At 39.1% G+C, this 27644-nt stretch overlaps 1 protein-coding gene and 1 long non-coding RNA gene across 5 annotated transcripts; one reads left to right on the forward strand and one right to left on the reverse strand.

Annotated features, from left to right (window-relative positions):
- Positions 1 to 3907: 3907 nt before the first annotated feature.
- LOC135970994 (uncharacterized) lies at positions 3908 to 6266 on the reverse strand. Of its 2 annotated transcripts, XR_012435355.1 has the most exons (4): positions 6210 to 6266; positions 5845 to 5986; positions 4895 to 5475; positions 3908 to 4432 (listed from the first exon to the last, which is right to left on the reverse strand). It is a non-coding gene; the product is annotated as an uncharacterized lncRNA (long non-coding RNA). The 2 variants fall into 2 exon arrangements; XR_010586979.2 differs by having other exon boundaries at positions 4895 to 5986.
- A 278-nt stretch (positions 6267 to 6544) lies between these two features.
- On the forward strand, positions 6545 to 24417 carry BBS12 (Bardet-Biedl syndrome 12). Of its 3 annotated transcripts, none has more exons than XM_005555865.4 (3): positions 6545 to 6667; positions 15989 to 16051; positions 19627 to 24417. In XM_005555865.4, the coding sequence occupies exon 3, from the start codon at positions 19637 to 19639 to the stop codon at positions 21767 to 21769; it is 2133 nt and encodes a 710-aa protein (XP_005555922.3). In that variant the 5' UTR covers positions 6545 to 6667; positions 15989 to 16051; positions 19627 to 19636; the 3' UTR covers positions 21770 to 24417. The 3 variants fall into 3 exon arrangements, with proteins under 3 accessions (XP_005555922.3, XP_073897088.1, XP_005555923.3); XM_074040987.1 differs by having other exon boundaries at positions 20123 to 24417; XM_005555866.4 differs by lacking the exon at positions 15989 to 16051.
- Positions 24418 to 27644: the final 3227 nt, after the last annotated feature.

The following is a 27644-nucleotide window of genomic DNA, read 5'->3' on the forward strand; positions in this document are numbered from 1 at the left end:
CTTAGGCAAAGACTTCATGACCAAGAACCCAAAAGCAAACGCAACAAAAACAAAAGGTAAATAGGTGGGACTTAATCAAACTAAAGAGCTTCCGCACAGCAAAAGGAATAGTCAGCACAGTAAACAGACAACTGACAGAGTGGGAGAAAATCTTCACAATCTATACACAAAGGACAAATATCCAGAACCTACAAGGAATTCAAACAAATTAGCAAGAAAAAAAACAACGCCATCAAAAGTGGTCTAAGGACACAAATAGACAATTCTCAAAAGAAGATATACAAATGGCCAACAAACATATGAAAAAATGCTCAGTATCACTAATGATCAGGGAAATGCAAATAAAAAACCACAATGCGACATCACTTTACTCCTGCAAGAATGACCATAATCAAAAAATCAAAAAATAATAGATGTTGCTGTGGATGCGTTGAACAGGGACCACTTCTACACTGCTGGTGGGAAGGTAAACTAATACAGCCACTATGAAAAAAAGTGTGGAGATTCCTTAAAGAACCGAAAGTAGACATACCATTTGATCAAGTGGCTTCACTTGTTCCTCTGCTTCAGGGTCTCTCGCTTGTTGTAATCAAAGTGTCAACTAGAGTTGTACTATCTCAAAGGTCAACTGGGAAAAGATCAGTTTCAAAGCTCGTTCAACATGGTTGTTGGCAGAATTTGGTTCTTCCACTACTTTTCCCAGGGGAAAAGAAGTCATCATACAAAAAAGATACTTGCACATCCATGTTTATAGCAGCACAATTCGCCAGTGCAAAAACATGGAACCAGCCCAAATACCCATCAATCAACAAGTGGATAAGGAAATTGTCATATATATATACAATATGGAATACTACATAGCCATAAAAAGGAATGAGTTAATGGCATTTGCAGCAACCTGGATGGAACTGGAGACTATTATTCTAAGTGAAGTAACTCAGGAATAGAAAACCAAATGTCATATGTTCTCACTCATAAGTGGGAGCTAAGCTATGAGGATGCAAAGGAATAAGAATGATACAATGGACTTTGGGAACTCAGGGAAAAGTGTGAGAGGGGGTGAGAAATAAAAAACTACAAATTGGGTTCAGTGATACTGCTCAGGTGATGGGTGCACCAAAATCTCACTAAAGAGCTTACTCATGTAACCAAATACTACCTGTTCCCCCAAAACCTATGGAAATAAATTTTTTTTTTTAAAAAAGAAAAAAATGTAAAGGCTGAAACACAATGCAAATCAAAAGGCAAATAACAAATGGTACAATGCATGCAACATATATGACAGATAAAGATTAATCTCTTTTGTATATAAAATACTCTTACAAACCAGTATTTTTTTTTGAGACGCAGTCTTGCTCTGTTGCCCAGGCTGGAGTACAATGGTGCAATCTCTGCTCACTGCCACCTCCGCCTCCTGGGTTCAAAGATTCTCCTGCTTCAGCCTCCCAAGTAGCTGGAATTACAGGTGCCTGCCACCATGCCCAGCTTTTTCTTTGTATTTTTGGTAGAGACGGGGTTTCACCATGTTGGCCAGGCTGGTCTCAAACTCCTGACCTCGTGATCTGCCTGCCTCAGCCTCCCAAAGTGCTGCAATTACAGGTGTGAGCCACTGTGCCCAGCCACAAACCAATAAATTTTAAAATCCAGTGGAAAAATAGGCAAAGGACGTTGTTAGACAATATACAAAAAGGAAAAGACAAATAGAGTCTAAACTTGTGAAAAAAAACACTCAATGCCTCTCATAAGAGAAATGAGCATGAAAAATGTATGATTTGCGACTTGCCAGATTAACAGAAATCAAAAAAGTTTGATATTACTTTGGGCATTTTCATATAGTATTTTTGGAAATGTAATTTGGCAAAAATCTTTTTAGAAGGCAATATCTATCAAAAATAAAAACATTTAAGTTAAAATGCATATTGATTTTAACTCAATCACTTCATGTGTAAGAATTAATTCTACAGGTATTCCCACATTAAACATATGTATAAGGGTATTAATTTAAGCAAAAGGTTGGAAACTGTCTACATTTAGAAGACTGTCAAATATAATAATTGATATAATGAATTATATGGCCATTCCATTAGAATGAAATATACAGATATTTTATATGTATTGTTATGTAACTATTTGTCAAGTATATTGTGCAAAAATGAATATACACAGTGTGTATAATATGCTATCATTTGTGAAAAAACTATTCTGTATACATGTGCATATGAATATGCATTCTCTGTAATGACTCATTAAAAAGTGGCAAAAATCCTTGTCTTTAGGAAGATCTGGGGCTTCGATAGGAAGGAGTCTTTTATTTAGAACTTTTTGAACTTGTTCATGGATACTTTTAACCTTTTAAAGGTTAACATTTTCACATATGAAACACATTTAATAGGCAAGTTCTTCTCTGGTCTAGAAGAAATGTTACATAATTAGAAATCAAAGACACTGTGAAAACACTTATGCTCATGAGCACATACAATTCTAGTTTCAATCAAATAAAGTCTCTTGTGTTGACAAGACAAAATTAAAACCTTCAGCTTTCATTTCAGTTGTGCTAAAAATGAGCCAGGTAGTATCACTACAGTTACATTTGCTATGAGCCTTTCTTGCTCCAAAGACAATTTGGTTATCAGAAGGTGTTTGTGTGCAGCAAGTGGCATCTGTTGCCTCTTTGTCAGGAGCAGAAGTCTGAGCACTTCGGTCCACTGCATCTTGTTTCAAAGTCGCCAAGGAAAACAATGCAGTCAAACACCGGGTGGAACACACATTGCTCACATACAGAAGAGATAGAGCAAGATCAGCTTCCCTAGTGGACTTCAGGCTCCCCTGACCAGAGGCTCCCTCTTGGCAGCTGACACAGGGTAGGTGGCCTGCACACACTCCTCTTGTGCTGAAGGACCCCCATCCCCTCCCCCACAGGAGACAGAGCAGTGGGGTTGGTCAGATGCCATATGATGCACACGGCTGCACACGCTTAAGCAGAGCAAAGGACTACACATTGACTCTGAAACAGAGGAAGATACTACTATATAAGATGGTAAGTTCAGCACAGACCCTGTGGACTCTTAGTCTCTTCAAAGGAAATGTTCCAGGCCCAAGGCCCACTCTCAAAACAACTGAGTAGGAGTTAAAAGACTATATGTATGGGATTCCATTTCCCAACAGTTTGGCCCTTTCACAAGGAAGAAATTAGAAGAGTCACAGAATTGAAAATGAGTTAGAAAATATACAGTTATCTTGAAAGTTTTATCCATAGGGAAGCAGTATAATGAAGAATAAGAACTTAAGATTTGGAATCCATGTTTTATTTATTATCAATGGGCAATTGGGGAATGTTTAAAACTTCTCTGAACTTTAGTTTTCTTGTATGTAAAATGGGTCTAATACAATCAGCTTCCAACTTGTAATATGTTAACTGAGATAACACATAAAATCTCGGCCAGGCGCGGTGGCTCACGCCTGTAATCCCAGCAGTTTGAGAGGCCAAGGTAGGTGGACCACGAGGTCAGGAAATTGAGACCATCCTGGCTAACACAGTGAAACCCTGTCTCTACTAAAAATGCAAAACATTAGCTGGGCATGGTGGCGGGTGCCTGTAGTCCCAGCTACTAGGGAGGCTGAGGCAGGAGAATTGCTTGAGCCCAGGAGGCAGAGGTTGCATTGAGCCAAGATCGCACCACTGTACTTCAGTCTGGGTGACAGAGGGAGACTCTGTCTCAAAAAATATATAAATATAATAAAATAAAATACAATAAAATAAAATAAAATAAAATAAACTCCCTACACCACCTGTCCTAACACAGAGGTATTAAGTGCTCACTATAGGGTCAAACTTACAGGGAAATATGGGTGATATAAATGCTGTTTTGAATTTTCTTTACAACTAAAAGAAGAAAATTAGCAAATAATGTTTCCAGACAGTTCTATTTAATACTTTACGTATTTGAGTAACTGACTAAAAAGCAAATGTTCATCAGGTTTTTTTGAGTTGCACAAAAGGAAAATACAGGGTTTGTTTGCCAAATTCATTTGGATATGAAGCCAACTTCATCAAACTTAAAAATTCTAACTCCTTGTGACCTAGGGTTCTCAAAAGAGCAGGTAGAATTAATACTGTTCTTGCATTAATGGTTCAAAGAAGTCATTATGTTTTGTTTCTTGATGCTGTAGATTTAACAACATACTGGTAGAGATGTGTAACTTCTTACATGGATTAGACATCAAGAAGCCAATGTGTACATATAAACTAAAAACTTAAAATGAATACATTCAGATATTAAAGTACAAAACTATATAACAAACACAAATTTGTTAATTTTCCACAAGGACCAAAACAACACTATTAATAAAGAGTAGTCTTTTTCATCACTCTCGAAAATTCTTCCTCATTTATTTTTCCATCTCCATCATGATCAGCTTCATCAAGCATTTCCTGTAAAACAAAATGTAAATACATGAAATACATTTAAAATTATATAAATGAAGTCAAACACATATTCAAAACCAAATTTTATTTTAAATGTATAAGTACAACTAGAATTAGAATTATAATCCTAAATTATCACAAGTTATAATTACATATAAATTATAATTATAAAAATAAGCAAAATCTACCCGAAGTTCATCATGTTAAATTTTCCCCTAGTTTGAGCAACCCTCTTGATACTGGTTAGTGTTATACTTCCAGTATCATCATCATCAAATAATTTGAAAGCCTTCAATATTTCTTCTTTTTCATCTTTTTTACTCTTTTAAAAAAGAAGCAACTACATAGTCTTTCATTTATTTATTTTATCAAGCTGGACTTACTAGATCCTTGGGGTCTAAAGCAGCAATGTGCCAAGTAGCTGAGTTCTGATTTTATTTATTGGTCTTTTAACAATTATGTACTCACATCTGCCCTCAAGGTGCTTAAATGTAGAGCTTGCTGAAGTGCAGGAGGCACAGGGTGGTAGAGAATGCATCTCTTATTAAACCTAGTAATTCAGATCCTTTACCAAAAATGTAAGCTTCAAAACAGGAAGGTTGTCTCTTGCAATGCTCCTTAGAATAGTGCCTGGCAAAAACAGGCAGTCAATACATGTTTGCTGAATTCAAGGCTTCCAAATTCTGGCCCCATTCTCTCTATCCTGCAATACAGCCTCATTTTTTCCTGACAGAAAACTCTTCTCCACATCATAGTCTTCTCATTACTACCCTGAAATCATATTTAATCTTGCTCTTCCTATCTCCCATCCTTAAAAACCTAGTTCCAATTCTTTCTCTATGAAACCTCTGATTGCTGCAGCCCTAAAATGTAGCAGGTTATTGCTAGTATTTCTTCGAAAAATAAAATCACAACTATATCATTTTTATACTCATAATGGCAAAAAAATCTTCAAAACTAATGGTACCAATTCCTTCTTTATCAATTTCAGCTATCATTTTTAAAATTTCTTCTTCCTTTGGTTCAAATCCTAAGGCCCACATTGCAATCTGAAATAGGAAGAAAATAAATTATAACATGCCATGATTTTATTTTAAGCTTTTTAACGCCCTATTAAGAGCTTTTCTCTTTTCTATTATGGACTGAGCATAAACATAGAAAACTAGGTCAGCAGGCCTGTGTTCCAATCCTACTGTGCCATCAGGTACATCACTGTTACACCCTGGCTTTTGCCTACTCATTTATAAAGCACAATTAAAATGCTTAACAAGATATTGTTTTGTTAACGCAGGGCAACCATATGCACTGAAGAGACTCTATATCAAGCTTTCAGAAGACTACTGTTAAAGAAAGCCTTAAAGATTGCCACAAATAATACGGTTTTAAAAATGATTTAGAATTAGAAATAATTTCAGAACCTTCTTTTACATCGATGGTTCCAGACCTATCGACATCAAATAAATTAAAGGCATCTTTAATTTCTTGCTTTTGGGATTCATTCCGTTCAATTTTTGCTGCTCTTTTCTTCCATTGATCTGAACTTGTATGGTAGTTAGATGTCTGTAATACACACACATATGGGTGAAAGAAAAATTACATAACTGGAATAGTTAGCAGAACCAGAATAATTGATGACAAACTATTAAAGTACCTATTTCCTACTATATAATGAATATCAACAGGAGTAAGGAAGGAATGCAGTTGCTGCCAGGGGCAGCCTTCCTTGCTCTGGGGGAAAAACTTCAGCTCCGACCCTAGCACAAGGTTACAGCTTCACACTCACCATGTCCCCAGCCGGCACTCTCAGCCGGGACCTCCCGGCGTCACCTCCCACAGCCCCGCCCAACCCAAGTCTTTACAGCTCATAAGCGGTTGCTAAGGCCGCTCTCACCGACCTCTCTCAGCCCCGCCCGCCCAGTCTGAATGATTGACATCCAGTCCATCCAATGGACAGAAAAGAAGGCCTTTAAACCAGCCCTTTCTCTCTACTCTCTACCAATAGAGTGACGTTCCCGCCTTTCGCAGTCCGGCGTTAAGCGGAACTTTTCTATCCAACTGTGTTTCTTAGCAACTAACCCTCGGCTCCACCAGAAGCCCCTCTTCGCACATGCGCAAACTGCGGACGGGGAAGGGGGCGCCCTAACCCTGGCGTTTTTGGTGTTGCTGTCCCAGCCAGAATCGCGTCTGGCCAGTGGGAAGCCGGGAACTCCAGCCTCCCGCAGGACAGGAGAAAGGAGCGAGGTTAGTAGTGAGGTGCTTCCGCTGACTGCTGAGCTAAGTCTTTCCTGAAGACGTGGGAGCCGTTGTGTTTGATTTTTCTGTCCTCTTCGGGCCAGGGAAAGGATGAGAATCTAGGGCCTGGAGGGCCTGGGGTGAATGGGTCCAGCATGTGGCTAGGAGTACTTGAGGAAGAGTGGACTGCCTTTTCTTTTTGCCGCTAGACTTTCCTCATTTTCCACAGTGCCTGGAGCTTGGCCTTCAGCCATTTACCTCCTCCCTGTTTTGGGCAGGGATTCTGGCATGGTAGACGCCAAAATTTCTGTATAGCAGTGGCATAGGGCAACAGTGTCGTTGGAGGGACGTGGGTATGGGGATAAGCATGGGTCTTGGGATGTGTTTAAAGCTTCACTACATACATAGATAAACGTTTTTACGTATGTTTCGTGTAGCATTTGTTTACAAGTTGGCCCCACCCATAATTACTATTGGACCCCGCCCCCCAACCCCAACACACACACACACACACGCCCCCAGCCATTTCCTTGGCCCAGACCTAAGATCTAGCCAGTTGTCAACAATGTCAGCTTGATCTGCACTTCAGAGTCAGACACGGGTAGTCTGATTATCCAGTTGATTCAGTAAGTACCTAGACTTAGATACTCGTGAAACTTTTGTAAACCAACTCAATCTCTTGTCCAGAGGGCCGGATTTACTGCTTCTGTCCATTCTGAATTTGGCCAGGAATCAGCTTAAAGGAAAGGGGAGAAAGAGTGAGGTAGGGTGGACCACTGACTTCCTGGTGGGAATGAAGAAATGAGAGAATCTTAAAACTTCTAACTTTTTTTTTTTTTTTGAGACGGAGTCTCGCTCTGTCGCCCGGGCTGGAGTGCAGTGGCGCGATCTCGGCTCACTGCAAGCTCCGCCTCCCGGATTCACGCCATTCTCCTGCCTCAGCCTCCCGAGTAGCTGGGACTACAGGCGCCCGCCGCCTCGCCCGGCTAATTTTTTGCATTTTTAGTAGAGACGGGGTTTCACCGTGTTAGCCAGGGTGGTCTCGATCTCCTGACCTCGTGATCCGCCCGCCTCGGCCTCCCAAAGTGCTGGGATTACAGGCGTGAGCCACCGCGCCCGGCTAAAACTTCAACTTTTAATTGCCCACATATGTGGGCCCCTTTTATGCCTCCTACAATGTCTTCTCTAGAGTAAATATTTTCTAAAAATTATACTGGATTCTTCAAAAATGGATTCAGGAAGAATTCTAACGTTAGTTTTTTGTTGTTGGTTTTTTTTTTTTTTTTTGTCTCACTTATCTTCCTGAAGGTAGGAGAGGAAAACAAGTGCAAAGTGCATTCTTGAAGCACTCTGTCAAATCACTTTTCATGCTTTAGTAAGTAGAAACATGGTACATTTTCCAAAACCATCAGCCTGTCTTGTTCATATTATATTCCAGACAGACACGCAAGTATTGTAATCATTGATAAAAATCTCATTAGGTTTCTGGAAAATAGGTAAGGTTATCCTCATATTGCAGGTGATTTTTCCATATGAAATTACCCAGTGAAAATTAAAATGGCGTAAATTCAAGATAATTTTTGAGTTAAGTAAAATGTCACTTTAATATATGATTTTTCACATCATTTATCTCACTTGGAAAGTTGCTCTTGATCAGTTTCAAGGTCATATACTTTTTTTTTTTTTTTGAGACAGAGTCTCCCTCTGTCGCCCAGGCTGGAGTTCTGTGGCGAGATCCCGGCTCACTGCAAGCTCCACCTCCCGGGTTCTTGCCATTCTCCTGCCTCATCCTCCCGAAAAGCTGGGACTACAGGCACTCGCCACGACGCCCGGCTAATTTTTTGTATTTTTAGTAGAGACTGAGTTTCACCGTGTTAGCCAGGATGGTCTCGATCTCCTGACCTCATGATCCGCTCGCCTCGGCCTCCCAAAGTGCTGGGATTATAGGCGTGAACCATTGCTCCTGGCCATATATTTCATTTTTAATACTACTATTAAAGGGATTTCTTAGACCCAGAAATGAATAGTGACCAAGTATATACTCAACCCAATCCTAATTTCTAGGATCTCTTGGATCATGTTTGATCTAATGACAATTAAAAGGCTGGGTAGTATATTAACCTATTTTTATATCACGCTATGATTTAGGCTTTTATATTTGGAATATTTACTACTAGTTAAAATGTTTTTTTTAATTGTAGGCTCAGATTCCAATTCCCAGATCTTGAGTAGGATGTAATTAGTTTCGAAAAATAGCTATTAACTAATCTAACTGCACTTTAGAACATTATCGTTATCCAGGAAAACATTAAACACATAGGCAATCTTAAATCTCCCAAATGTATTTAATGCTTTCTATATGTCATGCACTATGCCAACTACTGGGTGAGTTCAAAAGAAATAAAAGTAGAATATAAAAGATGAATAACTAAGGAATCTACAGATTAGTGGGGGAGCTAGACACAAACATAATACAATGTTTTTAATACAGGGTATTTTTAATCTGCTTTAGTAGATGGGTATAGAAAGTACCTTGGGAGCACAGAAAGGAGGGACAACTCTACCCCAGGGCATTAGAGAAGGCTGATAGGAAATGAGGCATTTGCCTTGGGTCATGAAAGATCTATAGCATTCATGGAGATGAAGAAAATATAGAATATTCAACTCAGTATCGCTTAGTGAAAATAAATGATATGTTCTAGTGTGACAAGATCATGAGGTTTATAAGGAAAGGTGGGAGAGGAGTCATAAATTAGGTTGAGGTTAGATTATAAGGCACATATATCAAGCCAAGGAGTAAAGACTTTCTTTTTTAAGATAAATAGATGTTTTTTGGCAGTGGAGTAATTTGTTTAGGTTTGTGCTTTTTCAGTGCTAATTCTGACCACCATATGAAGGAGGAACTCTCATTGGAAGCAATTAAAGGGCCTCAACTAAGGCGGTGCCAAATAGGAATCAGGTCAACTCCAAGGATGGTTAAAACTTATATTCATGTTGGAGAAATACTAAAAGTGCCATCTGTTTTCTCTTGCTTCAGTTTTGTTCTTAAATTTGGGGTAACAAATATGGTGAAAAAAATTCATTCACTTACCAAATATTTATAGAGTACTTGCTGTGTGTCAGGCAATATTGTAGGTACTCGGGATATACGTCATTGACTAAAATTGCCTTCCTGGAAATTATATTCCAAGAGAGAGATATAGTCTGTAAAAAAAAAAAAAATAAGTAAATGATATCCTATTTTATAAGGGAATAAGTGTTATGTAAAAAAGAAAGTAGAACAGATGGAAGAAATCCAGAGTACAGAGGGAAAAGAGGATTTGTGGTATTCTGTAGGGTGCTCAGGGTAGGCCTCATTGAAAAGCAGAAAATTTGAGAAAATATTTGAAGGTGATGTGACAATAGATTTCTTAGGGAAGAGCATTCCAGAAAGAGGGAACAACTAAAACAGAAGCATTGAGATAGGGAACATGCAAAGCATTACAAAAAGGAGGCCAGAACAAAGTGGCCAAGGGATAAAATAGTAAGTGATAAAGTCGGAAGGGTAAAGAAAGGACTGCAGAAAATTAGGGCATTGTAAGGACTTTGACTTTGACTCCAAGTGAAATGGGTAGGCCTTGCAAGATTTTGAGCCTAGGAGTGAAAGGATACGAGTTCATTTCTAAAAGGAACTCCTGTGTTAAAGGCATAAAGCTTTATTTTCTGAGTTAGAGGTTTTTAAACAGTAGAGTGACATGTTTAGACTTGTGTATTGGGAATAGACTGGAGATGAGCAAACAGTTGATTTAGATGAAGAAAAGGCTAGTCATGCCCATCAAGAAAATATTGTTATTTTTCAAAATGCAGCTCCTGAAAGCATTGCATGTCTTATTACTCTAAACTGAGTACCTTAGACAAACTGGACATAATCTTTGGAAAAGAAAACTTCTGATGTCAAAATTCCAGTTAAGTTGTCTGACTCTGCTCTTCCATTACACGACTCTGCTCTTCCATTACACACTTAGAAAGTCAAAGAAACATTAAGCTGGCAAGTAGTGAAAACAGAGAACTGTTTATGGAAAACATTGGTGCATAACAGGACATGCATAGCAGGGCAAGAATCAGATTATGTCTGTGCAATGCCAAGAAGAGTTGCCAGGAGTACTTATCATCTTTGAAATTATCCACTTTGTTATCCCCTTTGCTGTTTTTGCCTTTTTATACCCAATCTCTTAGAGGATGGGGCATTTGTGTTTTGAGTTTTTATTTTATGTTAATTATAGCCAACTGTAACCTATTCAAAATAATAATTTAGGAGCTCTTCTAAAGTTGAGAATACTAAGACTTTTTAAAAAAATTACTAAAACTTGGAATAGCTTTTTCAAATGCCAAGGCAGATTTATCTTGAACATTGATTTTGATATAAGGTTTATGTGATTTTTTGCTTATACATTAGTTTTGTTTAAATAATGTCATGCCTTTTGTATCTAGGAAACTTTTTCACATAAATTAAATACAGATTAAATTTTAAATAGCCCATGACTTTTTCCATTTGCTCTAAGTTCTCTCTGACTTTTCTACTCATAGTAATATCTTGTGATTTAAGCATAGTATAGAAAGGAAATCATAAGCAGAGACTCTGATACATGTACAAGTTAAGAGTATGAATAAGGCTTGCAAGAAGGCAGAAAGGTTTGGAAGAGGGAAACTCAGTAAAAGATTCTAAAGAACAGAGGGTGAATTACTATCATGCTGGGTGAGGGGCAGCTAAAAGGCGAATTATATAGTAGTTAATAGCATAGGCTTTGACATTAGGCAAACCTGGGTTTTAGTCCATAGCCTTTTACAAATTAGCTGTGAAATTTTGTATATGTTATGTAACTATTCTGCTTCATTTTCCACATCACTAAAATAGATTATAGTACCTCCCTCATGTTGTGAATACTACATTACATAATACTTGTAAAATGCCTCATACTTAGTAAGCTTTCATAGTAAGCTTTCATAACATGTTCAAAATGAAAAACAAAACCCAAAAGTCAAACTTTTCAAGCTCGTCCTTTCAGCAAATTATTTTGGAGCAACTGGATATCCATGAGGAAAGAAGAACCCCTACCTCACACCATTTACAAAGTTAGATTACTTATTAACATAAATATTAAAGCTGAAACAAAGGGAATAACATATTTGGCATCTCATGCTTCCTGATTTCAAAACTTACTACAAAGCTATAGTAGTTAAAACGTGTGGTACTGGCATAAGGATGAATGTATTGAACAGTGGAATTGAATTGAGAGTCCAGAAATCCATAGACATCTACGGCCAATTGATTTTTGACAAAGATGCTAAGACCACTCCATGGGGAAAAGAATTATCTCTTCAGCAAATGGTACTGGGACAACTGGATATCCACATGCAAAAGAATAAAGTTGGACTCCTACCTTATACTTTATATGTAAATTAACTCAAAATGGGTCAAAAAACTAAATATAAGAGATGAAACTATAAAATTCATTGAAGAAAACATTGGGATAAATCTTTATAACCTTGGATTTGGCAATGGATTTTTAGATATGACACAAAGAATATGAGCAAACAAAAAAATAGGTAAATTAGATTTCATCAAACAACAACAACAAAAATAGGTAAATTAGATTTCTAATTTCTTTTTCTTTCTTTTTTCTTTTTTTTTTTTTTTTGAGACAGAGTCTCCCTCTGTCACCCAGGCTGGAATGCACGATCTCGGCTCACTGCAAGCTCCATCTCCCAGGTTCATGCCATTCTCCTGCCTCAGCCTCTTGAGTAGCTGGGACTACAGGCGCCTGCCACCACACCCGGCTAATTTTTTTTTTGTATTTTTACTGGAGACAGGGTTTCACCATGTTAGCCAGGATGGTCTCGATCTCCTGATCTTGTGATCTGCCACTTCGGCCTCCCGAAGTGCTGGGATTACAGGCGTGAGCCACCGCGCCTGGCCTAGATTACTAATTTCTAACTAAAAACTTTTGGTCATCAAAATACGTAATCCAAAGAGTGGAAACTAACTTACAGAATGAGAGAAAATATTTGCAAATCATAGTTTGATAAGGATCTAGTGTCCAGAATGTATAAGTAACTCTTACAACTTACGAACAAAAGACTAACTGCTCTGTTTTTAAATGGTCAAAAGACTTGAACAGACATTTCTCCAAAAAAGATACACAAATGACCAATTCACATGAAAAGATGCTCAATATGAGGGAAATGCAAGTCAAAAACACAGTGAGATACCACTTCACATTCACTAGGATATCTATAATATTACAAAATATTACAAAAGCAAAAATGACAAGTGTTGAGTATACTGGACTGATTATTTCCCCCTCATGCTACCCCCAATTCATGTCCTTCTAGCATCTCAGAATGTGATCTTATTTGGAAATAGGTTCTTTTTAGATGTAATTAGGTAAAGTGAGGTCATACTAGATTAAGGTGGGCCCTAAATGCAGTGACTGGTATCACTGGGTTATAAGAAGTCCGTATGAAACAGAGGCAGAGGTTAGAGTTATGCAGTCAGAAGCCCAGGACCACTAGGAGCAACTAGAACCTGGAGGAAGCAAGGAAGGATTCTTCCCTTGATCCTTCAGGAGTATGGCCCTGCCAACATTTTGATTTTGGGCTTGTAGACTCCAGAACTGTGAAAGAATAAATATGTATTGTTTTAAGCTACCCAGTTGTTTGTGGTAATTTGGTATGGCAGCCCTAGGAAGCTGATGCAGTGAGGATGTGGAGAAATCAAAACCCTCATACATTGCTGGTGGGAATGTTCAGCTATTATGGAAAACTGACAGTTCATTCAAAAGTTAAAGATATTTGCTCCTCTTTTTCATGCCTGTGGCTGGATGTCCCACAACACTATAGGAAATATGAGTCAGGCCTTTTGCATTAAGCAACCAAGAATGAGAGACTCCGCCTTTTCACCCAAATCATGAATGACCAGTGAAAGCAAGTTATTTCAGAGGAAGAAGCAGCCCTTGAAACGTTAAGGCTTAGGCTTGAAAGTTGAAGAGCAGGAATCTCTCTTTCAAAGACCCTAGAGCATAAACCTTTGTGTGGCCAAGTGGGATCAGCCCTCAAGGGCACATGCCAAGGACAGAGCGGCCCATGTAGACAGCTTTGGAGGGCATGGGGATGTGGGGAGTTAGGGGTAGCTCCTCATTATTTGTTGGGTGAGTATAGGGGTGAAGCTCAGTGGCAGTCAGGCACATCTTCAATGACAAGCTGTCTCCCCTACATGTTTAGCATATATTATTAGAACACGCCCTATGTCCCCGCTCCTGACCTGCCCCTACCATTTGGGCCTTATAAGGCCAAGTAATCTGGCAATAAAAGGCAAATGTGAGCATGCTTTCTTTAAGATGCATCATAAATGGTTTTCTTTAAGTGAATGAAGACTTTGACAGAGAAATACCTTTGTAAGTAAACATTAAGAACGCTGGCTGGGTGTAGTGGCTCACACTTGTAATCCCGGCACTTTGGGAGGCCTAGGCAGGAGGATCACTTGAGCCTCGGACTTCGAGACCAGACTGAGCAGCATGGCAAAATCCCATCTCTACAAAAAAAAAAAAAAAAAAAAAAAAATGCAAAAATTAGCTGGGTGCGGTGGCATGCACTTGTAGTCCCAGTTACTTGGGAGGCTGAGGTGGGAGAATCACCCAAGCCCAGGAGGTCGAGGCTGCAGTGAGCCATGCCACTGCACTCCAGTCTAGGTGACAGAGCAAGACCCTGTCTAAAAAATAAAAATAAAAAGAATGCTAATCATTTCTAGGTTCGCTGTGACTCATTGTAATACTGGGGATCTCCCTTGTAACACTGGAACTAGAAGACAGTGACAAAAGCTATGTCAAGCATTCATTATTCTGAAGAGCAGGAGAAATGCCACATACTTTTCCCATTGAACCTGTGGTGGAATAATCCATGGTTGTGTCTTGCTTTGAACAGACTTTTGTTCTCAGCACTCCTTAGGATGAATTTTTATGCTTCATTTCCATATCTCTCTGCACAATTAGATTGGGAACTCCTTGAGGGCAGAGTGTGTATAATCTTTGTCTTTGTAATCCCAGCAGTTAACACAGTGCCTTCTGGTATGCTGTAGGTGCTTAAGAAGTACTCACTGAATGCATGAATTAATGAATGAAATGAAGGAATGACTAGGAATGTTTGTAGTGCTATAATATATAAGGGGATATACTCTGGTTTACCATTTAGTCTCATAATAAACAAATAGTCTTTATCACCTGGTAATGTTTTCCTTTCTGTACTATGACCATTTCAGTTGTTTGGGCATCACCATTCTATGACAACTGTCTTCAACCTGGAAAGTTACCACAGAAATTGTTACATGACCAAATGGTACATCTGTCTTGGCAAACTGAGAAGGCCAAAAATGATTCCAGACAATCATACTCAGCTGATGCCGTGCAACCTCTAAAGCTGGTCTTATTCACATTTGGTATTATTTCTAAATTTCATGAGCTTGCATTTCCTTGGAATACTCATGGCTGAAAGAGTAAAATAAAATGAAATATTTCTTAAAAAAAAAAAAAAAAAAAGTTAAAGAATTACCACATGACCCAGCAATTCCACTCCTAGGTATATAACCAAAAGAATTGGAAATGAGCACTCAAGCACATACTTATATACACATGTTCATAGAAGCACTCTTCACAATAGCTGAAAAGTGGAAACAATTCAAATGTCCATCAATGGGTGAACAGATAAGCAAAATGTGATACATAACTATAGCCATAAAAATGAAGTACTAATACTACAACGTGGATGAACCTCAAAAACATGCTGAATGAAAGACACAAAGGTCACATATTATATGATTCCATTTCTATAAATATCCAGAACAGGTAAATCATAGAGACAGAAGATTGGTGGTTGTCAGTATCTGGGGGAGAAGGAAACAGGGAGTGACTGCTTAATGGCTAATAGAGTTTTCTTTTTGGGAGATCAAAATGTTTTGGAGGTAAATAGAGGTGGTAGTTGTGTAACATTGTGAGTGTACTAGATGCCACTGAATTGTACAGTTTAAAATGGTTACCTTTATGTTAAATGAGTTTCACTTCAGTTAAAGACTACAACCATAAAGCTTTTAGAAGAAATATAGAAGAATAAATATTCTGCTTAGGAGTAGGTAAAACTTTCTTAAATAGATCACAGAAAGCAATCTTATAAAAAAAATTTAAAGATACATGGACTAGGGAAATAGGTTGCTAGGCAGTATTAAGGGGCACTTGAGGTTTGAGGTCCATGAACTTAAAATGCCACTGATGAGCATAGTTGTGTTTTTCTGTTTATTTTCAGCTGCACCAGGGCAAGCATGGAGTAGACAAGGTTGAATTTCATCAAGATTAGTAGCTTTGCAAGGTGAGTAAGATGAAAAGAAAGAGGAGCAAGGAATTTGAGGGCATGTTATATGTGCAATGGAGTGATTGCAATAATTAACAAATGGAATTTAAACCAGGTAAATAGGGAATTGATAATATGGGGGTTAGAGGTGAAGGAAGGGCAACCTAACATGATAAGATGTTAGCTGGAAGACATAATGGGTCTCAGGATTGTTGAAGTTAGAGTCCTAAAGTATATTTTGATGCTGCATTTTGTTTTTTGTTTTTTGTTTTGTTTTGTTTTGTTTTGGAGATGGAGTCTCGCTCTGTCACCCAGACTGGAGTGTAGTGGGCAACCTCACTCAGCTCACTGCAACCTTCGCCTCCCAGGTTCAAGTGATTCTCATGTCTCAGCCTCCTGAGTAGCTGGGATTACAGGCATGCACCACCACACTCAGCTAATTTTTGTATTTTTAGTAGAGATGGGGTTTCGCCATGTTGGCAAGGCTGGTCTTGAACTCCTGACCTCAAGTGATCTGCCTGCCTTGGCCTCCCAAAGTGCTGGGATTACAGGTGTGAGCCACTGTGCCTGGCCTGATGCTCCATTTTGATGCTGTGTAGAGATATGCCTGAGTATATTATGAATTTTTATTCTACAGAATTGAAAATTTCACAAAAGAGGATTTGAAACTTAATTCACACAATTCATTATTCGTTGTCCTAGGCAGTACTAGTTTTCTTCCTTAGTCCTTAAAAGCCTATTGGAAGCTACTCTTGAGGAATACAGGTTGCATATCCCTTATCTGAAATATGTGGGACCAGAAGTGTTTCAGATTTTTTATTTTTTCAGATTTTGGAATATTTGCATTATTTATTTACCAGTTGTATTAGGGTTCTCTAGAGGGATAGAACTAATAGGATATATGTGTATATGAAAGGGAGTTTATTAAGGAGAATTAACTCACATAATCACAAGGTGAAGTCCTGTGATATGCCATCTGCAACCTGAGGAGCAAGAAAGCCAGTAGTGGCTCAATCTGAGTCCCAAAGCCTCAAAAGTAGGGCAGCTGACAGTGCAGCCTTCAATGTGTGGCTGAAGGCCTTCTGGCAAACCACTGGTGTAAGTCCAGGAGTAACCTGGTGTAACCTGGAGTCTGATGTTCAAGGGCAGGAAGCATCCAGCACGGGAGAAAGATAAAGACTGGAAGACTCAGTAAGCCAGTGTATTCCACCTTCTTCCACCTGCATTTTCTAGCCATGCTGGTAGCAGATTGGATGGTGCCCACCCATACTGAGTGTGGGTCTTCCTCTCCCAGTCCGCTGACTCAATGTTAATCTCCTCTGGCAACACCCTCACAGACACACCCAGAAACAATACTTTGCATCCTTCAGTCTGCAGTTGATACTTAATGTTAACCATCACACCAGTTGAATATTCCAAATTCAAAAATCTGAAATCTGAAATGCCCCGATGAACATTTCCTTTCGGTGTCATGTCAGTGCTCAAAAAGTTTCAGATTTTGGAGCATTTTGGATTTGGGATTTTCAGATTTGTGATGCTCAACCTGTATCGTGTTATGGCCTGCTGTTGACCTTAAGATAGATCTTGAACTATGCTACTCTTCAGCTTCAAGGATTAATTTAGGTATTATAGAAACAAATTACCAGTGATGTGGCCAGTACTAGAGGAAAAGCAAAAGTCTAAGAGTTGTTTGCTGTTTAATATTTGACATTTAAAAGATACATATTACCCCAAGAATCATCAAGTTTTAGAGTTAGAAAAGAAAATTTTACTACAGATTATCATCTATAATCTTAGCTCCTTAGCTCCGGCACTTTTAAGTAACAGGGAGCTCACACCTCACAAGGCAAGTTATTTTATTAATAGACCGCTTTTCAATTAAGGAGTATCTTGTTGAGAATTCTTTTTATTGGGCTAAAGTCTTTCTTGTAACTTTCTGTTCACTTTATATGTGAATTCTGAAATATGCAGATGAAGTACAATTGCTCTTGAACCTCCCTTTAAGTAGTATTTTTTTTTCTTTATAATCTATTCAGTAACCAAATCCATCCCCTTCCCTCCATCCCTCTTCTGCATTTCTCGCCTAGATAACTATGGAAGATTCTTAATTGGCCTCGTTACCTCCAGTCTGGTACTTGTCTAGTCAGTCCTCTACAGTGTTATCAGTGGTAATATATCCAAAACATTACAATTATTATTGTTATTAAAACAAGAACTCATAAAACACGGTGCCAGATATTGTTCTAAGTACTATATTCACTCCTTATAATGACTCTATGAAATAGCTTCTATTATTATCCCTATTTTTTAGATATGGAAACTAAGGGATAAAGTACATAACATGCTGAAGGCTATATAGCTAGTAAGCAGTAAGATTAAGTTTACACCCAGACTTCTAGGTTTAGAGTACATGTTTTCAAACACTACATCAAGTTGTTTCGTGATCTTTTTTATTAAAAACATTTAGGCCGGGCGCGGTGGCTCAAGCCTGTAATCCCACCACTTTGGGAGGCCGAGACGGGCGGATCACGAGGTTAGAAGATCGAGACCATCCTGGCTAACACGGTGAAACCCCGTCTCTACTAAAAAATACAAAAAACTAGCCGGGCGAGGTGGCGGGTGCCTGTAGTCCCAGCTACTTGGGAGGCTGAGGCAGGAGAATGGCATGAACCAGAGAGGAGGAGCTTGCAGTGAGCTGAGATCCGGCCACTGCACTCCAGCCTGGGTGACAGAGCAAGACTCCGTCTCAAAAAAAAAAAAAAAAAAAAAAAAAAAAATTTTAGTGGTTCCCATTACAGGATCAAGTTTAAGCTCCTTGCTCTGGCACATAATGCCCTTCATAAACCAACTCCTTTCGTCTTCTAGAGCTTCATCTCCTACTGTTCTCCACCACGTGTTTTTTTTGTTTTATTTTGTTTTGTTTCTTTTCTGTGACCGAGTCTCACTCTGCTGCCCAGGCTGGAGTGCAATCGCACCATCTCGGCTCACTGCAACCTCCACCTCCTGGGTTCAAGTGATTCTTCTGCCTCAGCCCCACAAGTAGCTGGGACAACAGGCCCGTGCCACCACGCCCGGCTAATTTTTGTATTTTTAGTAGAGACAAGGTTTCACCATATTGGCCAGGCTAGTCTGGAACCTCTGACCTTGTAATCCACCCGCCTCGGCCTCCCAAAGTGCTGGGATTACAGGCATGAGCCACCGCGCCCAGCCGCTCCACTACATTTTTTATATTCTCATAAAACCAGGCTACTTCTATTTCCCCTAATACACTATGTTTTTTCACATATATGTGCATTTACTACTGCCTCCTTCAACTTGTAACTCTTTCCAGTTATTTTTCAAGACTCATTCCAAGAATTGCTTTCTTCTGGAAACATTGCCTATGGCCCTCATGCTTCATTTCCTCTGTTGGATGGAGTGCTTCTCTTCCATTCCCCCATACCTTTATCATTAATAGAATAATAATACTATATCATTGCACTGACCCTTTTTTAATGGAAATTATATGTACCTCAAAAGCAGGAAGCATATTTTATTTTTATTTCTATATAATAAAAACTGAATGAAGTTCCAAGTTTTTATTTTCTTTGCAGATCATGATACATGGTGATGGCTTGCAGAGTCGTAAACAAAAGAAGACACATGGGACTTCAACAACTTTCATCATTCGCGGAAACAGGAAGAACTTTCCTAGGCCCACTAAAATCATCCAAATTTATTATAGATGAAGAATGTCATGAAAGTGTATTAATCAGTTCAACAGTAAGGCTTCTTGAAAGTTTGGATTTAAGCAGTGCAGTGGGACAGCTTCTCAATGAAGCAGTTCAAGCACAAAATAACACATATAGAACTGGAACCAGTACTCTTTTGTTTCTTGTTGGTGCCTGGAGCAGTGCAGTTGAAGAATGTCTTCATCTTGGCGTCCCCATTTCTGTAATAGTGTCAGTAATGTCAGAAGGCTTAAAGTTTTGTAGTGAAGAAGTAGTTTCTCTTCAAGTACCTGTTCACAATATATTTGACTGTATGGACAGCACAAAAACATTTCCTCAACTTGAAACATTTAGTGTAAGTTTGTGTCCTTTTCTACAGGTCCCTTCAGATACTGATTTGATAGAGGAAGAGCATGGTCTCAGAGATGTTGCCTCTCAAACATTGACCATTTCCAATCTTTCTGGGAGACTTCTTAAATCATCTGAATTCTTTAAACCTCAGGCTAAGGTTGAAGCAGATAAGAACACATCACGAACTCTGAAAAACAGCCTGCTTGCCGATACCTGCTGCAGAAAGTCAATACTAATCCACAGTAGGCATTTTAATGGGACAGATAATACTGAATGGGTAAGCAAACCAGATGGATTTCAAGAACATGTTACAGCTACTCTCAAAACTTACAGATGTAACGATTTGGTAGAGTTGGCAGTAGGCTTGAGTCACGGAGATCACAGCAGCATGAAGTTAGTAGAAGAAGCAGTACAGTTGCAATATCAGAATGCTTGTGTGCAACAAGGCAACTGTATAAAACCATTTATGTTTGACATTTCGAGAATTTGTACTTGCTGTCTACCAGGCTTACCTGAAACTTCTTCTTGTGTTTGTCCAGGATATATCACTGTTGTGTCAGTATCTAATACTCCTGTGATCAAGGAATTGCAGAATCAGCCTCTCCGAGTAGTTCTCATTGAGGGTGACCTCACAGAGAATTATCGCCACCTGGGATTTAATAAGTCTGTAAATATTAAAACAGCATTAACTAGCATGGAGCTTCAAGAAGACAGCTCAGAAGAACTGTGGGCAAATCACGTATTACAGGTGTTAATCCAGTTCAATGTGAACCTTGTCCTGGTACAAGGAAATGTGTCTGAACGCTTAATTGAAAAATTTTTAAACAGTAAGCAGTTGGTAATTGGCTCAGTGAATGGCAGTGTGATGCAGGCTTTTGCAGAAGCTGCAGGAGCAGTACAGGTGGCCTACATTACACAAGTGAATGAAGATTGTGTGGGCAATGGGGTCTGTGTGACCTTCTGGAGAAGCAGTCCCTTGGATGTTGTAGATGGGAACAATAGAATCGCAATCTTATTAAAAACAGAAGGAATTAATTTGGTTACAGCTGTGCTCACTAACCCAGTTACTGCACAGATGCAAACCAAAGAAGATAGGTTCTGGACATGTGCCTATCGTTTGTATTATGCTCTAAAAGAGGAAAAGGTCTTCCTTGGAGGTGGTGCAGTTGAATTTTTGTGTCTTAGCTGTCTTCAAATTCTTGCGGAGCAATCTCTGAAAAAAGAGAACCATGCCTGCTCAGGGTGGCTCCATAATACTTCCTCTTGGCTGGCTTCATCTCTGGCAATATACAGACCAACTGTGCTTAAATTCCTGGCAAATGGATGGCAGAAATACCTTTCAACTCTCCTATATAATACTGCCCATTACTCGTCAGAATTTGAAGCCAGCACATACATTCAGCATCATCTGCAAAATGCCACAGACTCTGGCTCTCCTTCATCTTACATCTTGAATGAATATAGTAAACTAAATAGTAGAATTTTAAATTCAGACATTTCAAATAAATTGGAGCAGATTCCAAGAGTTTATGATGTTGTTACACCAAAGATTGAGGCGTGGCGTCGAGCACTGGATTTAGTATTGTTAGTGCTTCAGACAGACAGTGAAATAATTACTGGACATGGACACACACAGATAAATTCACAGGAATTAACGGGATTTTTGTTTTTGTAGTGTTATTGGCTAAGTCTTTGGAAAATAATTTTTCATAATATGTCATGCTAATAATAAATGTATTGCTAGCCAAGTCATGGTGCCTAAAATGCCAGCTATTGCCAAGAAGAAAATAGTTGATGTCTGTCAATAACTGTGCATGGTCTGAGATTTTGCCCTATTTATAAGCTAACAAGTTAGTCTGTTACTGTTTCATGGGATACTACAGAAAGCACAAGACACCTGGGTCAGAAACAAAGGACTATTATTCACAGCAAAAGCTGTAGCCAGAGCTTCATGTTGGTTTTATTCAGTTCCTTATTTTTCTAGTTCCCACAGGAGGAACACAAAGGGCCCATGATGAAAGCCTGCACACAGTGGGTTATATTGTAAGACAGAAAGACTGAGCTTGGGATATTAACTGCTTTTGTAGTAGGCAAAAAACATCCTGGTCTTTGTCCAAAGGGAGTTATTACCCCATACTTTGAGATTGCTTAGTGTAAACACAAGCCTGGGACATGGACTAGGTAAAGATAAAGTCCTTGCATTCTTGGCATACCCAGTAAGTATGCAGGGACACTCAGAGCCCATAGTGGATAGTCTCTTCCAACAATCTGCTCCTCAGCCCAACATGTTCTTGGCCAAACTTGAATTTTCACATCAGTATGCCACTCCATCAGCTACTCTGATTAACCTGACAGGTTGTTTATTCATTACCAAATTTGTTCATTTGGTCTCATATAGCAATTAATGAAGGCTGTTATCAGACACAACAGCAGGATGAAGCCAACCTGCAGTATTAACCTCAGTCCTGTCCCCCAAGGTCTTGACTCAGTCAACTGTAAGTTCCAAGGGAGGATCAATAGATCTTTTTATTAGGCAGCCTGAAGGTAGTGAAGGACCAATTTATTATACATTATGACCCAATAAAGGGAGCTTTGACTGACCTGCTGATATGTGGTGTTATTGCCAATAATTATGGGTGCAATAGCTGGGCCAAAAAACAGACCCTGTTCCCTATAGAGAGCCCTTCTATGGCTTATTTTCCCCGCATACAAGTACATAACCCCAAAGGGTCCAGGTTACTCTAGTTCAGAATTATTGTCAAACCTGATTTAAATCATCATATATGGATTTCAGTCACATAAGTAGTGTTACCGAGTAGTTGCAGCCTCAGTTGCTATACATGGTATAATCCAAGGCCACTCAGACAAATTTAGAGAAGCGTAAGATCAGTCAGAATGAAACAAGATTGTGCTGGTCCCTGTGTTTCTACATGTTCACATCTGGGAGCTGCCATTGATGGCATCATATATTGTCTCCTATACTGATAGAGTCTTAGTAAAAAGTGTTGAGCCTCCTTTTTGCTGGCAAGGCCAAAGAGACAGCATTTATTTGTTTTATTGCCAAAGGATTGAGTGCTATAAATCTCTCCAGTCTGGAAAATGACTGGTCAAACAGGGCCCTAAATTTTGTCTGGGTTTACCAGCCATTCCTACTGGTAGAGGTATGAAAACACCACAGTCAAAGCTGTTGGAAGTGGCTTCTGATTTCAACCACTAGAACATCATCTGCGGTTGACCTTTGAACAATGCAGGGGACAGGGATGACAACCCCCTGCACAATCAAAAATCTGCATATAACATTTTTGTTTTTTTGGAGACAGAGCCTCCCTCTGTCACCCAGGCTGGAGTGCAGTGGCATAATCTTGGCTCACTGTAACCTTGCCTTCTGGGTTCAAGCAGTTCTCCTACCTCAGCCTCCCAAGTAGCTGGGACTACAGGCACCTGCTGCCACACCCGGCTAATTTTTTGTATTTTAGTAGAGACGGGGTTTCACCATGTTGCCCAGGGTAGTCTCAAACTGAGCTCAGGCAATCCGCCTGCCTTGGCTTCCCAAAGTGCTGGGATTACAGGTGTGTGCCACCATGCCCAGCCTGCATATAACTTTTGACTCTCCCAAAACTTTACTAATAGCTTAACTGTTGACCATAAGCCTTACCAATAACACATATTTTGTGTATGTATTACATACTTTATTCTTACAATAAAGTAAGTTAGAAAAAAAAGAAAATGTCATCAACATCACAAGGAAGAGAAAATAACACTATTCATTAAATGGAAGTGGATCATCATAAAGGTCATCCTCATCATCATCTTCATGTTGAGTAGGCTGAAGAGGAGAAAAGAAGAGGGGCTGTTCTTGCTGTCTCAGGTGGCAGAAGCAGAAAAATATTAATGTGTAAGTGAACCCATGCAGCTGAAACCTATGTTGTATGATGATATTTTGGTCAACTGTGGACCACATATATATATGGTGGTCCCATAAGATTGTAATACCATATTTTTACTGTACCTTTTCTGTATTTAGGTATGTTTAGACACACAAATACTTAACATTGTGTTACAGTTGCCTCTGTTATTCTGTACAGTAACATGCTGTGCAGGTTTGTAGCCTAGGATCAATAGGCTATACCGTATAGCCTAGGTATGTAGTAGGCTGTACCATCTTGGTTTGTGTAAGTACACTCTCTGATGTTTACACAACAGTGAAATCACCTCATGATGCATTTCTCAGAATGTATCCCCTTGGTTAAGCAACACAGGCCTGTACTTTCAGTTTTGATTGATTGCCCAACTCAGCCTCAATAAACTTGTATTTTTAATCTAGTCAAAGTTTTATTTTCTTATTGCTGATACCATTTGTTTCAGCTTTGTGGACTCCTTGACTTATCAGCCACAGCCAAATTTCCTGTTTTCTAGGGTCCTGGAGAATGCTGCTTCATTGTCATGTCAATGTCTTCTGCCTCCCACCCTGAAGTGTGTGAGCAACAACCAAGACACCATTTGGGTGGCTTGTTTTAATCCTACCTCTCACTGTTTAGCCTCTAAACGTTCATTAACAGGTAAGAGGGAAGCCTACTCCCCTCTTCTTTTCCCACTCTCGGATGAAAGCATTCACTACTGAATCCCAGAGAGTGTTCTCATATCTCCTAATCTAGCCATCGAGGCCTTCCTGTTTTCCAGTATTAAAACTTAGATACACTAACTTTTAGAGTTTATTTGAGCAGGTAGTGATTTGTGAATGGAACAACTCCAGACTGCAGGCAGTTTGGGCTCCAATGAAGGGATGCCAGGGGAAAACTTTTATAATGTGTTCATGGAAGCAAGACAAAGAAAATATTTGACAGGTTAAGGTGGAGCAGTAGCTTTAAATTCCCTAGTTAGAGGTTTACTGGCAATTTCTAAAGTCCCTAGTTAGAGCTTAGTTGTCAATTTCTGATAGATTATGCTGAAGTTTCATTTTCCTAGGCTAGGGCCTTTCACCCTGATTTGGGGTTCAGTTTGTTTATGTAGGAACTCAGGATATTAGAGTTATTTTAACATCAGAAAGCCATGACTCTGTTAGCCAAAATTGTCAAGAACTGTGCAATGTCTGAGATTTTACCCTACTTACAAGATGTTTTGGTCTGAATGTGTTCCCCCAAAATTTGTGTGTGGGGAATTTTTTAATTCCCAATGCAACAGGATTGAGAGGTGGGGCTTAATGGGAGGTGTTTAGGTCATGAAGGCTCCACCCTTATGAATAGATTAATGCCGCTATAAAAAGAGCTTCCAGAAGTGGGTTCACCCTCTTCTGCCATGGGGGGATTCAGTGTTTGTCTGTTTTTGTCTTTCTGCCTTCTGCCATGTGAAGACACAGTGTTCTCCCTCTCCAGAGAATGAAGCATCCAAGGCACCATCTTGGAAGCAAGGACTAGACCCTCATCAAAACCCTTGATCTTGGACTTCCCAGGCTCCAGAACAGTGGGAGATAAATTTTTGTTTCCTATAAAATACCCAGTCTGTAGTATTCTATTATAGCAGTGCAAAATGAACTAGACACATGCTAACAAATTAGCCTGTTAAAATTTCATGGAATGCTGGCAGAAGACATGAGACTCATGGGTCAGAAACAAAGGACTTTATAGTATCCAGAGCTTCATGTTGATTTGTGTCAGTCCCATGTGCTTCCCAAATCTCACTGTATGACACAAAGAGCCCATAATGAATGTCTACACACATAGTGGGTTGTGGTACAGGAGAGGACCACTAAGCTTGGATGAGTCACTACTGGTATAGTAAGCAGAAGCAAGCCTATTTTTTGTCAGGAGGAAGATATTACATCATTCTGTAAGATTTCTCCCTGCAAACACAACTCTTAGAAATGGCCTAGAAAAAGAAAGGGCAATACCTGGCAAGACTGTGCAGGGATGCTCAGAGCCCATAGTGGACTGCCTGTCCAAAGAAATTCTTTGTCTTTTGCTACTTAGCCATAAATTGAATATTTAAAGATTAAATTACATGTGTGATTTTTGGAATTGAATATTAGAGGAGCCCTGGGAAAATAGTTAAAATAGTAGTAAGAGTTACTGATTACCTGCCATTTTCCAGAAACTGTTTTAAATCTTTTACATGCTGTATTAATTAGAAAGGACTGCTTTAATGAAGTACTACAAACTGGGTACAGAAATTTATTTTTTCAAAGTTATGACGAATAGAAGACTGAGATTAAGGTGTGGACAGGATTTGTTTCTTCTGAGGCCTCACTCCTTGCCTTGTAGATGGCCACTTTCTTGTGTCCTCAGTCTTCCCTCTGTGTGTGCACATCCCTGGTGTCTATTTTTGTGTCCAAATTTCCTCTTATAAGGACCCCAGTCAGACTGGATTAGGGCCCACCCCAATGGCCTCATTTTAATTACCTCTTTAAGGGCCCTATCTCCAAATACAGTCACATTCTGAGATACTTCGAGTTAGGGCTTTAATATATTAATTTAGGGGGACACAAACCCATAATACATATATTCTCTCAATCTTTGCAACATCCATTTTCTCCGTTTTATAGATGAGGAAATAGCCTTAGTATGGTTAAGAAACTGGCCCAATATCTCACAGCTGGTAGGAGGCAGCACTGGGATTTGGACCAAAATTTTATTGGCTCTGAAGTCTGTGTCCCTAAGCATTAATTATGACATGAAACTTTTTTTCTGTAAGGTAACAACAAAACAAGAAGAAAAGAGAATGCCTGGTTTATTTATAGGGCTAATTTAAATGTGTTAGAAATGTACCTTGATTATCTTCATGCTTGGGAATGGCAAAATAATATTATTTTGTATTGTGCTAAATAATGAATTTTTTTGCTTTAGTGGTTGTTTAAATGTGACCACATGAAAACCTTGCACAGGCAATCATCTCAGTTATATATATGGCCTTTGTTCTACGTTGGAATAATAACAATGTTGAATGTTAAACTGTTTTTAAAAATAAAATGTATGATTTTACCTAGGTAGATACTGGTACTTTTATTTTCCCTCTGTATAATATTAAAACTTATTTTTGTTAAAATATTATACATATTATGAGTGTTACTAATATTAATTGACATAGATGTTCAATTCAGTTTATATAATGGAATTTTTATGAAGTTGGTACTTGCATATATTAGTAGTGCTAAATATTTATTAAATTCATGCATTAATATTTTCCTTTGAAATTAGAAGTCCTACCCTAATAGAGATTTTATTAATTTGTTTTGTTTCTACATCCTAAAAAACTTTATACTATCATGGAGTTTATCTGCCATTTTAAAAATTCTTTTTTTTTTTTTTTTTTTTTTTTTTTTTTTGTTGAGACAGAGTCTTGCTTTGTCGCCCAGCCTGGAGTGCAGTGGCCGAATCTCAGCTCACTGCAAGCTCCGCCTCCCGGGTTCACGCCATTCTCCTGCCTCAGCCTCCTGAGTAGCTGGGACTACAGGCGCCCGCCACCTCGCCCGGCTAGGTTTTTGTATTTTTTTTTTAGTAGAGACGGGGTTTCACCGTGCCAGGATGGTCTCGATCTCCTGACCTTGTGATCCGCCC

This window comes from Macaca fascicularis, chromosome 5 (assembly GCF_037993035.2).
Source record: "Macaca fascicularis isolate 582-1 chromosome 5, T2T-MFA8v1.1".
Taxonomy (NCBI): Eukaryota; Metazoa; Chordata; class Mammalia; order Primates; family Cercopithecidae; genus Macaca; species Macaca fascicularis.